Source organism: Benincasa hispida, chromosome 9, assembly GCF_009727055.1.
Source record: "Benincasa hispida cultivar B227 chromosome 9, ASM972705v1, whole genome shotgun sequence".
In the NCBI taxonomy this organism is placed as follows: domain Eukaryota; kingdom Viridiplantae; phylum Streptophyta; class Magnoliopsida; order Cucurbitales; family Cucurbitaceae; genus Benincasa; species Benincasa hispida.
This window is the reverse complement of record NC_052357.1, coordinates 47826809-47840191: the sequence shown is the minus strand read 5'-3', so window position 1 is coordinate 47840191 and position 13383 is coordinate 47826809. Positions and strand designations below refer to the sequence as shown.

At 39.1% G+C, this 13383-nt stretch overlaps 2 protein-coding genes across 2 annotated transcripts; one reads left to right on the top strand and one right to left on the bottom strand.

Moving 5' to 3' along the window:
• Positions 1 to 323: 323 nt before the first annotated feature.
• Positions 324 to 4210, top strand: LOC120085905. Its single transcript, XM_039042193.1, has 3 exons — positions 324 to 626; positions 3433 to 3530; positions 3708 to 4210. The coding sequence occupies exons 1-3, from the start codon at positions 575 to 577 to the stop codon at positions 3969 to 3971; spliced, it is 414 nt and encodes a 137-aa protein (XP_038898121.1). The 5' UTR covers positions 324 to 574; the 3' UTR covers positions 3972 to 4210.
• LOC120085903 (cysteine synthase 2) lies at positions 4187 to 13012 on the bottom strand. Its single transcript, XM_039042192.1, has 6 exons — positions 12612 to 13012; positions 12381 to 12455; positions 10968 to 11111; positions 5187 to 5576; positions 4865 to 5100; positions 4187 to 4630 (listed from the first exon to the last, which is right to left on the bottom strand). Exons 1-6 carry the CDS (start codon positions 12837 to 12839, stop codon positions 4408 to 4410), a joined length of 1296 nt encoding a protein of 431 aa, XP_038898120.1. The 5' UTR covers positions 12840 to 13012; the 3' UTR covers positions 4187 to 4407.
• Positions 13013 to 13383: the final 371 nt, after the last annotated feature.

Genomic DNA, 13383 nt, shown 5'->3' with positions numbered 1-13383 from the left:
CTGAGGAAGGAGCTGAGCGAGAGGGACGGAGAAAATAGCCAATGTGATTAAAGTATTTTGTGACATAAGCAAGATGTTAGTTTCATTATATTCATAATTCGAATCACTCAATATTAACCCAATCAAATTGAGGTCATTTATATAAAAATCTAAAGTATTAGTATTAGGGTATGTATTGATATTTTTAAGAAAAGAACAAAGAAAAAAAAGTGTGAAACTTGAAAGAAGCGATTTTGATTCTCTGCCATGTTCTTTTGGGGATATAATACCTTTTTTTCCCCCCTAAAAAGGGTTTAGGGATATAATATAATAGAAACTTTGTATAGTATCATTGTTAATCGAAATTGCGATTCAAATTCAACTTCGCGTTTTCCTTGATTATCGGCCAGAAGGGGATTTTTTTTTCTCTCCCTTTAAAATTTATTCTCTCCGTTCCTTTTCCCTTTTTTTTCCTCCTTTAAATTTGAAGTTTCTTCGGGAATCGTGTTGGGCGTGGTGGTGTTAATCGTTTCTTTTCCTCCTTTCTGGGCTTTAGCGCCCTGTGGCCACTGAAATCGATGATCGTCAGTATTCAATGGACCCGTCGTCAGTGCACAAAGTTCCTCCAGTTGAAGAAGATGAGTGGGGTAATGTTCCTTCTTTGATTCTTGCATCTCTTTTCCCCTCATTGGAAATGGGGTTTGTTTGTTTCTTCAGATTGGGTTCCATGGATCAGAAATTTTTATATCTGTAATCGGATTTTGGGAATGTGGTTATGAACCCTAATATTGAATGGTGGGTCTGTTTTTGTTTCTGTTTTGAATCCATTTAATCTCCTTTTCTGGAAATGTGCTGGAAATTTGTCTACTGATTTTGACCCAATATTGCTGATTGTTTGATAGTCTATACTAAAGATTGCGTTGTTTTGTGTTTGGTGGTTTGTTCTTTGTAGTGGTAGAAATTTTGTTTCCCCTGTTTCTGAGACCTTGTTCTTACCGTTTCCACTTTCTACTCTTACATGGCCTTCTGAATATAGAAATTTGAGGTTGGTTGAGTGAATTTTAAGCAGTTACCTTTTTAGAATAGGTGTAATGTTCACAAATTTCAGTACATAGGAAATCGAGCCAAATTTAGCCTTACAAGTTTTAGTTTGGTTAGTAGAAAATTGTTATCCTCTTCCTAACCAAACTAAGTAAATTGTTCAATAGAATCCAACTGCAGAAAAATTCAAGCCAAGCAAAAAGTCATGCAGCCAAAAGACTGCTCATACGGAGAACAAAAGTAGTCTAGTCTGGCTCAGCTACAAGAACACCCACCTATTATACACATATTTCGAGAGCACAACTTAACAACTAAAGGATGCTAATATTGCTACTTATTCTTTGACTTAGGTTCGATTAGATAAAGTTGATAGGCTAAATTTGGCTCACTTAACTACGAAGTTACATGAGGGAAATAATTTTTGCTCAAAACATGTATTCTTCTGTGTCTGGTGGTTTCGTCATGAGAACGGAAAGCGACGTGTTACTTGATGAATAGCTTTTTTTGATATCTTTTCAAGTTATTTCGTGGAATGTTTAGATCAGATTGTAGTTGTTAGTTGAAAGGTTAACACTAACAGTGAGGTAGTGCTTTTCATTCATTTTGTGTAGATCTTACCTTGGAAATGGTAAATTTAATAGCATTCTAAAGTTTTCTTAGATGGGAAATAATTTTATGATGTTAAGAGCTTAAGAAAGAAGGGTGGAGAGTCAAGTCCCAACGTGAAGGAGATTATATGAAAAGCTTCTCTCATTGACCAAAAGCATACAAAGGAAGAGCTGCTAAATTTAGAGAATCTAAGAATCGATTAAAGGACTTCTCGGTTCCTTTCAAGCCATAAAATTTTAAAAGAAAAATGGCCTGGTGAAGTGAATCCAAAGAACTTCCTTTCCTCTTTTCAAAGCGTGCCCCACCATAATCTGATTTTCTTTTCCTGTTTGGCAATGAGAACACCGTCCCAAGGATAAGCCACTTTTTAATCTTGTCATGGGGATTTGGACTTACTGTGAATGAGTTCTCGTTGGAAGAACTCGACCGTCTTTGGATATTTGTCATGCCAAATGACTTTGTAGGGGAACTCTTCTCTTTATCTTTAATTTACTAGATCAACGAGTAGAGAGCAAGCAATAAACTGCCAAATGGACCTACCTGGCACCTCAATTGATCTGTGTAAATGAATTGACTGAAAACTAGATAAGAAATGTGTGGAGGACGTCCGTTCAAGGATATTGTCATCCTTGGGCGTTTTTTCTTATGCCTAGGTTCTGTGAGCTGTTTTAAGAACTCCACAAGTCTTGGAACGATGAAGTTTTTTTTAATAGATAAATGGAAGATATTTGGGTAAACCACAGCTAAATGGGCATTACCGGTCCAAAGAAACTCGCAGAAGTGCATGGATGAACCATTGCTCACAGTCAATTTGATTCTAAAATAAATTAAATCTGTGCCCAGTGACTTGATAAAAAAGGAGATTGTAACATTGTCTTTTACTCTTTTACGTTTGTTGTTTTAAAATGCTTTAGTTCCTTTGAGAGCCTGGATGTTGATATTGTTCTCGAACCAGAACTATGAATGTATGCACTCATGAGCTATTTCAGGTAGTATGAAATGCCAAACTCAATCTTCTGTACTGCCACAACTTATAATCATAGAACCTTAACTATCACAAGTGAAGGGAATTCATATTGACTGTATCTTATTTTTATTTGAATGGTCTATCTATAGATATTTACTTGTCAAACTATTATTATGAATTTAAACCGTACTTTTTACTTTGGTTCATTTTGGTTTGTGTACTTTTAAATGTTCATTTTAGTCTTTGTATTTTTAAAAAGTGACCATCCTTTAAAAATGAAGTGAAAATGAAAACGAAAGCACCAAAATAGTCACTTGTTAAAAATACAGGGACCAAAATGAACAATTTAAAAATACATGAACCAAAATTTACCAAAGTCGAAAGTACAAGTAGTGAGACAAAAGTGGATAATTTCTTGATTGTCATGAATGCTTTATGAACAATTGCGCTCATTGTGGGGTACTACATTAGATGCTCATGAGCAAGTTACCATCATTTATTTACCTGCTTCAGATCTTCCCCAGCTTTTTCTCTTTTCAAGAATGATTTCCCTCAAAAGAATTGGCATTCCCCCCCTTTTTTTTTGTATGAGCGCTCCAACTATGAATATGCCTCTACTTTCTCTCCTATATTTTTGTTTGCAAAGATTATATTTTCTTTTTTGTTTGTCTTGGAGAAGCAAAATCAAAATATCATTAAAGGAATAATTTTTCAGCAGCTTCCTCCAAGGGCTTCCTTAAGAATATACAAACACATTACACACTAGTTTTTGTTTCAATGATAGTCCTTCATAGAGCATGACACTGATTGTAGTGTGTGGTAACTTTTTGTAACAGACACTGATGGGTTCGTGATTCCCAGCTTGGGAATAGAAGAGACAAACCAAACTAAAGCTGGCTCTCCAAAAGTAGAAATCCAAGAACCTCCCCCAAAGGTAGTTATTAGTAAATCCTCTTAGTATAAATGTCAGCAAAACCCACCATGGGGATTGGCCAAGGAATTAGCGGATAAGATGTAAATATCCGATGAAAATTCAAATGTTATAGATTTAGGTGATGGTGTTTGTCTCAACAATTCTATTCTTGCTTTGCTAATATTTCTTCACGTTCAGGTTAAAGAAGAAACGACGATCTATCTTGGCCCACATGGCGCGCCACCATCACAGTCAAAACAGGATTTAAACCCCACCAATCGTAAGCAACGATTAAAGCAGAAATTGAAGGAAGCAGATCGGAGGACCACGACGGGACGAGAGAATAAGTTGGAGAATTTAAGAGAGCTTGTAGGTGGTGGAAAATCAAGCACCAATATGGCAAAGGGTTCTTCTAGGGACTGGCTTGACCCACATTGCCATGAGGCTCAGTTCGAGAAGTAATGGCCACAGAGATCACAAAGTAATTTATAAAACAACTTCAGAAAACTAGCACAGTTTTCCAGATGAAGATCTGATTGGTCGTTTTGTCAGAGTCTATTAACTGTCCTTTCGAGACAAATGTTACCTTCTCTATATTTTTGGAAACTTAATGCGTGGAGTTTATAAACTATAATAAGTTTTGTTTGGAGCTTTGATGGTATAAATGAAGCAGTTGCTTACAAAGCAGGAAATTTAGTAAATGTTTGGTGAAAACCTCAAATCTTACAAAACTGAATCACTTGAATTACTCGTATCCAACATTGATGATCTGTTACATGGTCAATTTTTTTACTTCTAGACCTTCGAATATGGACGTGCTGTGTATTACAACTAGGCGTGTCGTTATGACTCAAACCTCCATGCTCTTCAACACAACATTTTGTTGCTCAAAGGTATTTCACCTGAATTCAAGAAATTCTAAGCCAGTAGCTTTGGGTGTCAAATCGTATTGACTCAGATACTCTGAACTGAAAAACTTGCTTAGATGCCTCATTCCACTGTCGCACAGAATGGTGACAATGGTTTTCCCCGGGCCAATTGACTGAGCCACTTTCACAGCTCCAACACAATTCATGGCTGAAGAGCTCCCAAGAAAGAGCCCGTCATTCTTCAACAGATATCTGATATGTAACATTGCAAGAAGAAGATTGATTAGTGTGGCTCAAAATTTTTAAAAACTTATTTTTGTTTTCAAAATTTGGCTACAAATTGAGAATTCAAATAAATGTGAAAATGTAGACAGTAGGCACTATATAATAACAACCCGGTTAAACCAAAAAATCACTAGTTGCATCGGGAGAGAAAGGGAGATGTTATCATCAAGAAATTAGTTCTACAATGGCCAGGCCACTAACCTTGACATTTCAACGGCTTCCCTGTCTGTTCCACGAAATGCCCCGTCAAGTTTTGCCATCAAGAAATTCTGAGTTAATCTATTGATTCCAATTCCTTCAGTTATTGTGTCAAAAGGATTCTTTAATCTCCGTCCTTCAGCTTCCTCTTTAGTGTACATAACTCCTCTAGTCACCTTGTTGAACAGGCCAGAACCAGGAGGATCTATGAGGAAACACTTAACATTGGGATTCTTCTCCTGTTGAACAAGTGGAAGAGAACTTGCACAATTGCCTCAGCAAAATATAAACAAAGATTTGAAAAGATAAGGAATGCAGAGTTTACCTGGAGAAATCTGGAAACGCCAGCAATAGTGCCACCAGTTCCCGCAGCTGCAACAAAGGCATTGATATGCCCACCAGTTTGTTCCCAAATCTCTGGTCCTGTACCTTCGTAATGAGCCCGATAATTAGCCAAGTTTTCAAATTGATCAGCAAAGAAACCACCTTTGCAATTACTTAAGATAGAGGAATCTTGGGTTTCTCCCCCATGAATGTAACCATTAATTTGTTCCAAGTCTCCCACACATAGTTGCTCTTCTGTTTTATTCTTCAAAGCTAGCTCATTGGCTTCTGCAGCTCTCCTTCTAGCAATGTTAACATAATGATCTCTGTGTGTAATTGACACTGGTCTTACCCTTTCAACATGAGCTCCAAGTGCTTCGAGTATTTGAGACTGGTATACAAGAAAGAAGAACTAGTGTTATGTCCTGGAAATAAAGAATGCTAAGAATCTGATAGAATACCAAACTAGAAATGGAATTTTTATTGAATTCAACCACTGAAACAGAATATATGCAAAAGAAAATAAAATTCTACTGCTCTTCCTCACAAATGAGAGAAAAGCCCTACCCCAGTCTCTATACCACAAAATACTCAACAACCCTCACAGCTCTCCCCCCTTCCCTTTTAAACGAATTGCAAATTCCCTAACTAACTAAGGGTCCCCCCAATCGGCGTGGTCCCCATCTTCTCAACCGAAGCAATTCTTCTTTTCTAAACTTTCCCATATTGCCCTTGTTCCTCCTCCTTTGATACTGAAACAATAATGGTGGTCTATCATTACCTCCCCCTCCAAATTTACCTTGTCCTCAAGGTAAAAAGTTGGAAATTGTTTCTGACAACCGTCCATCATTTCCCAAGTTGCCTCATGATTTGGCAAGCCTTTCCATTTCACCAAAACTTCCCAGTCATTATTTGAAGGATTACAACGATATCCCAACACCTCATCTGGTTCAGTCAGCCACTTATGACACTCATTCACAAATGGGTCCACTGTTTGAACCTCGCACTGTTGTCCCACCACTTTCTTCAACTGTGATACATGAAAAACAGGGTGTATGATTGTTGTTGGTGGGAGTTCTAGCTTATAGGCAACCAACCCAATCCTTTCTACAATTTTATATGGTCCAAAATACTTGGGAGATGACTTCACATATCGTTGCTACCGTACAAAAATCTGTCAATATGGTCAGAGTTTCAAAAAAACCAAAGCTCCCACCTGAAACTCCACATCGCGCCTCTTTTTATCAGCATATCGCTTCATTTTGTCTTGAGCCACTCTTAAGTGTTCCTTGAGAACACGTAAAACCCCACCCCTATCCCTCAGTTGCTGATCCAATGTAGCATTAAAAGTCGATTAATCCATTCCTTTGGTGCTGATCCAATGTAGCATTAAAAGTCGATTAATCCATTCCTTTGGTCTCTCTCCACAAAAACAACGCAAATACATTTCCACACTTTGATTAACCACTTCAGTCTGCCCGTCAGATTGAGAATGGTAAGCAGTACTTCGATGTAGTTTAGTACCTGAGAGACGGAATAGTTCTTGCCAAAAGTGACTCATAAAGACTGTCCCTGTCAGACACAATGGACTGTGGAATCCCATGAAGTTTAACCACCTCTCTACAAAACGCATTGGCTACAACTTCAGCATTAAAGGGATGTTTTGAGGCCATAAAATGTCCACATTTACTCAATATATCCACCATGACTAGAATTACATCTTGACCTTTTGCCTTTGATAACCCCTCAATGAAATCCAATGAGATGTCAGGCCAAACCACATCAGGGGTGGACAGGGGCATCAACAATCCTGCGGGTAATAGAGCTAGAGTTTTTTTTTTTTGACACACCATATATTCCTCAACGTATTTCCTCATGTTTTTCTTCATACCCTCCTAATACAACTCCCTTGATAGACGTTTATAAGTCCTCAAGTAACCAGAATGCCCTCACTGAATTGTGATATGTGTGCAAAATGGTGGGAATCAAAGAAGATGACTTACACAGTACTAACCTCCCCTTGTACTTCAACACTCCTTGCTGTAATGAGAAGTTTGTAACTCCCTCTTCATTCTATTGCAACCTAGCTTTGATATCCTGTAGTTTAAGATCTTGTTCCACCTCTCTTTGAATGACAGCAAAGTCCAACAGGTAGGAGCAGTCAAGGTCGCGAGCTGTACATTGGTTATCACTCGTGATAATGCATCTGCTGCTCCATTTTCAAGTCCAGGCCGATAGACCACCTCAAAATCATATCCCAACAACTTTGCAACCCACTTCTGATGTTGAGGCTGTATGGTTCTCTGTTCTAACAGAAATTTTAGTGCTCTCTGATCAGTCTTTATTACAAACCTTCTTCCCAACAAGTATGGCCTCCACCTCTGCACAGCCATGACCACAGCCAACAACTCCCTTTCATAAACCGGCTTGGCTCGATCTCTCATAGATAGTGTGTGACTATAAAAAGCAATCGGTTGTTTCCATTGGACTAACATAGCACCAATTTTTTGGCCTGAGGCATCAATTTCCACCTCAAAAAGCAAGCTAAAATCAGGCAGTGCTAACACTAGTAAAGTCATCATGGTGCGTTTCAACTTCTCAAATGCCTCATGAGCTTCTTCATTCCACTTAAAGACACCTCCCTTCAAAACTTGAGTTGACAGTGCTGCAATGCTTCCATAATTTTGAACAAAACACCTATAATAACCTGATAACCCTAGAAATCCACGAATCTCCTTGATGGTCTATGGAGTTGGCCATTCCAAAATAGCCCTTGCCTTCTCCGGGCCCACTTCCACTCCCTTACCCAAAATTATATGCCCCAAGTGGAATACGCGTTCCTTAGTAAATTGACATTTTCTAAGGTTGGCATATAGTTCATTTTCCCTCAAAACGGCTAGCACTACTTCCAGATGTTGCAGATGATCTTCCAAGTTCTTGCTATACACCAATATATCATCGAAGAAGGCTAAGACAAAGTGTCGAAGGTAAGGCTTAAAGATAGTGTTCATCAAAGCTTGAAACGTGGAAGGAGCATTGGTTAATCCAAAAGGCATTACCAAAAACTCGTAATATCCTTCATGAGTTCTAAATGTTGTCTTCTCTACATCTCCTGAATACATTCTGGTCTGATGATACCCTGACTTCAAATCCAACTTAGAAAATAACTCTGCCCCATTTAATTCATCAAACAGTTCTTCTACTGCGAGTATAGGAAATTTATCTGGTATAGTTACGTTATTGAGGGCTCTATAATCAACACAGAACCTCCAGCCCCAATCTTTCTTTCTCACTAACAGCACAGGGCTTGACTACGGGCTTGTACTGGGTCTTATGATCCCCAAATCTAACATCTCTTCTACCAGTTTTTCCATCTCAACTTTCTGTTGGTAAGCATAACATTAAGATCTCACATTTACCGAATTCGTTCTCTCCTTTAAATGAATGTGGTGCTCAATACTTCTTCTCAGAGGCAATACCCCTGGCCACTCAAACACATCCTCAAACTTGTTCAGCAATGTGGGAATTGATTCTGAAATAGTGTACACTTCTTCTATTCCATACCATTCCACCATTGATACTCCTCCTTCCATCATTCTACATTCGATTAAAAAACCCCGGTCCTCTTCTGTCCATGATCTCATCATACTTTTCAGATTCACTCTCGCCTTTGTCAGACTAGGGTCTCCTTGGAGAGTTACTTTGCGAGTCCCATGATTGAAGGTCATGGTTAAGTTCCACCAATCCACCTCTGTCTTTCCCAACGAATGTAGCCACGACATTCCCAAGATAACGTCCACACCTCCCAATTCTAACGGTAAAAAACTGTCTCTCAACCTCCATTCCCCAATCGTGAGCTCAACTTCCTTACATATTCCCTTTCCCTTGACTGCCGAACCAGACCCCGAAACCACTCCATAGTTTGAGGTTTCTGTCATTGTCAAGAGTAATCACCTTGCTAACCCTTCAGATATGAAATTGTGTTGCTCCGCAATCGATGAACACAACTACTGGCTCGCCTCTTATTTCTCCTTTGATCTTCATCGTTCGAGGATTGGTCAATCCAACTACCAAATTCAACAAAAGTTCTGCCACTGTAGACACTTCCTCCTCTACGGTCAACATTTTCAACTCTATTACTTCTTCCTTCAAGTCGTCCTCCTCGCACAGTTCCATTTCCTCCCGCATTCACAACTAGTAACCTCAATTCTCTGAGTTCGCGTCCTTTGCAACGGTGTCCAACCGAATACCTTTCATCACATCTAAAACATAACCCTTTCTCCTTTTTATCTTGAAATTTAGTGTCCGTCAGCCGTCTAGACACTCCTTCCCTCCAATTTTCCCCCGTCGTTACCCCTCTCAACGTAATCGTCCTCATCGGAATTGATCCGGCAGTTTTCCCTCCTTCTTTCACTTCTCCAATATTATTTACTTTATTCACAGCGTCATTATTGATTTTAGGGTTATTCAGGGTTCGGATCTTACCTCCGAATGACTTCGCCCAACCCACCTCTGATCACACGTTTTCACAGTCTTCAACTCATTGGGCCAATTTCATTATTGTGCCAACCCAATCGGTTCCCAACACTTAATCTCTGCTTTGACCCACAACGCAAGCCCATTCATGAACGTCTCCTCCAAAACCTCATTAGAAAGATGTGATAACGGGGCCACCAGCTTATCGAACAAGTTCCGATATGCCTCCACAGCGACTCCTGCTTAATCGCCAGAAACCTTCCGTAGATCGTTCATCCTCTCAACGATCGAAATCGAACTAAGAGTCTTTGCTTTAAGTCCTTCCAATCTTTGAACGGTTCTCATCCTTCTTTGGAGAAATACTAGTCCAACGCAGCCCCATCAAAACTAATCACAGCCACTGTCATCTTCTTCGATTTAGTCAACTTATGGATCTAAAAATACCTATCAGCTCTGAATAACCACGAGTCTGGATCACTTCCACTGAATACCGGCATTTCAACTTTCTTAAATTTACTTCAATCGTTCACCAACTCTTCTGCTCCCGACTTGGCCATATGATTCAGCACATCCGGAATTTTGTCATTTGATCCCTCGATTTGCTCGTTCCTTGATCCCCCGTTACTTTAGTCGAGACTGCTTTTCCCTTCGCCATTTCCACCACATACGAGATTAACATCTTCTAGTGCTTCTCCACTTGCATTCCCAATCGATCAATACTCTTCGCCAAGGACGCTAAATTCTCCTCAATAGTAGGCACTTCTGCATCTTTACTCGTAGTCCAGAAATCTCCTGATCCAACAACTCCAGCTTCTCCTCAAATCTCTTTTGAGCCATTTCTCCCCGGTGAGTGTTCTGATACCAATTTGGTAGAATACCAAATTGGAAATGGAATTTTTATTGAATTCAAGAAGAACTGAAACAAAACATATGCAAAAGAAAATAAAGTTCTACAGCTCTTCCTCACAGATGAGAGAAAAGCCCTACCCTAGTCTCTATACCACAAAATACTCAACAACCCTCACAGCTTTCCTCCCTTCCTTTTTAAACGAATTGCAAATTCCCTAGTTAACTAAGGGTCCTCAATCGGTGTGGTCCCCATCTTCTCAACCGAAGCACATTTGCCTTTTCTAAACTTTCCCATATTGTCCTTGTTCCTCCTCCTTTGATATTGAAACAATATTGGTGGTCTATTAGAATCCTGAATTTACGCAACAGCCCTAGAGCACTAATGTTAGGTATTGCAATGAAATTGAAATTCCGAGGAACTGCAGGACTAGAGTGCAAAAATGCAAAATGTACATACCTTTTCAATAGCAGCATCATCTGGAATAACCACATGGCACTTGCAACCATAAGCAGGAGCAACTGTAGCAAGACTTATGGCAGTGCTTCCAGCACTTCCCTCCGTAACTACACCACCCTCAACCAGCTTACCAGATTCTAAGGCCTACAAGGAAAATCTCATATAAGAATGACTACAACAGCATTATGAATTTCCGTACTGGCCCATGAGGACGTCACTTCCTGAGTCATGACGTTATTAACTTAACATGGTCACATTATATGTTGATATGGGGACAAATCAATGTACATGTATGTAAATGTAAAACACTATTAAAATATTTTGATCCTAAAATTCATTTTCCACAACCTAACCATGCTCTCCTCCTTGGATCTATAGACCTTCATCGACAAATCCCATACTGGCCATGACAATGTCACCCTCCTGAGTCGTGCATTTTTTTTGCATGGTCACGTTACATGTTGATATAGGCATAAATTCATGTACATGTATGTAAATGTAACACACTATTAAAATATTTTTATCCTAATATTCATATTCCACAACCTAACCATGCTCTCCTCCCTGGATCTATACACTGGCAAATCCTATGCTGGCCCATGAGGACGTCACCCTCCTCAGGCGTGATGTTTTTTTTAGCATGGTCACAAAATATGTTGATATATTAGGTACAAATTTATATACACGTATGTAAATGTAACACACCATTAAAATATTTTTATCCCAAGTCCATTTACCACAAACACCACCCCCGCCCCCCAACCCACCAAAAAAAAAATATATATTGATGTAGAAGAAGCCGTCTCTCTAATGGAAATTCATCAAAAGGTAATTGCTTCAACTATTTCTTAAGTGCACAATGAAGACACCAAAGGAAGGCAAATCCTTGATACCATATTAATCGCAAACGAACCTACGGAAGAGTTAAGGGGGAAAGAGAATCAGATCTCTAAATTGGACTTGGAGATAGCCTATGGATTGGAGGTTTTTGCTTCTTGTACTAAGAAAGGAGGGGCTTTGGGGCTTTGGGTCAATGGTTACATCCAAGATACTAAATCTTCAATCTTCCTTAATCAAAAGCCTAGAGGCAGAGTCAAAGCTTCAGGAATTTAAGACAAGGTACCCCCTCCCACCTCTCTTATTCCATCATTTTTTGGAGGTTGTGAAAAGTGATCATGCTTCTAGGTTAAAATATGACAAATTTCAATCTCACTTTGCAATTTGTAGATAATATTCTATTGCTCCGTGGAGATGAGGAAGCCTACACTATATTAGATCCTTTAAGTCTCTTCCGAGCTGTTTCCAAAGAACAAAAAACGACTCACTAATATTTCAACAAAACCAACATTGTAATTGAATTAACCCAATAACAGTGGATCCAGAAGGTGCATCAGGAAAGGAAAATTAACTCACCTCTTCAATGACCTTAACTGCAACTCTATCCTTCACACTCCCACCAGGATTCAAGAACTCACACTTCCCTAGAATCTGAAAATCCAGAGCAAAACATCAAACACAACCGATAAAACACGATACAGGACACAGGCGATTAAAATGAGCATCAAATTATCACGAACTAAAACCCCATAACTCGAACAAACAAGAAATTAGAAAACAGAGGAAAATAGAGAAATGGGAAGTTGCCTCACAACCGGTGGCCTCAGAGAGGCTGTTAATCCGTATCAATGGGGTGTTGCCAATGGCGCCTACAATCCCATTTCTTGGACTTCTCTTCAATACAGAGAAGGGTTTTGTCTTCTTCCTGGAACGATCCTTGGAACGGTGTTTGCCAACAAGGAAAGAGAAGAGGACCACAGAAACAGAGATGGCGGCAATAATGGCGCCTGTGGCTCGAACAGTCACAGGCGCCATGGAAGGGTTTATAAATTGAAATGCAGCACAACGAGGGCAGAGGTTTGGACTGCTGCTTGCCTGTTGGTCGTTTCCTGTTTTCTTTACACTCTAAAAAAGATTGGGGGCAGAGATTGGATCAACGATTGATATTCATATTCCTATGTCAAAATCAATTCGTCCTTTTGTTTAGCCATGCGGGGGTGTGATTTTGATACTTTTGTACACATGACCAATCTAGAGGTACTTATACGAAATAACCCCATCTTAAAAAATTAATGAAAACTAATGTCTGCTAACATCACAAACTACTATCACATTGAGGACATCCTTTCTATCCCTAGATATTCAGTTCAATCGCACATTTTTTTTAAATCAATGATCGTGGGTGCCCTAAATCCATTATTTAGAGAGCCTTAAAGAACATAAACACGTGTAATGTTAAAATATTCAAACTTAACATGTTAAAGGAACAACATAAATTAAAGTAATTGTATTAAGGGACAATATATATAAACCTGACTATTATGTTCATTACCTCTATGTTGCTCATTAATTCTAGTAG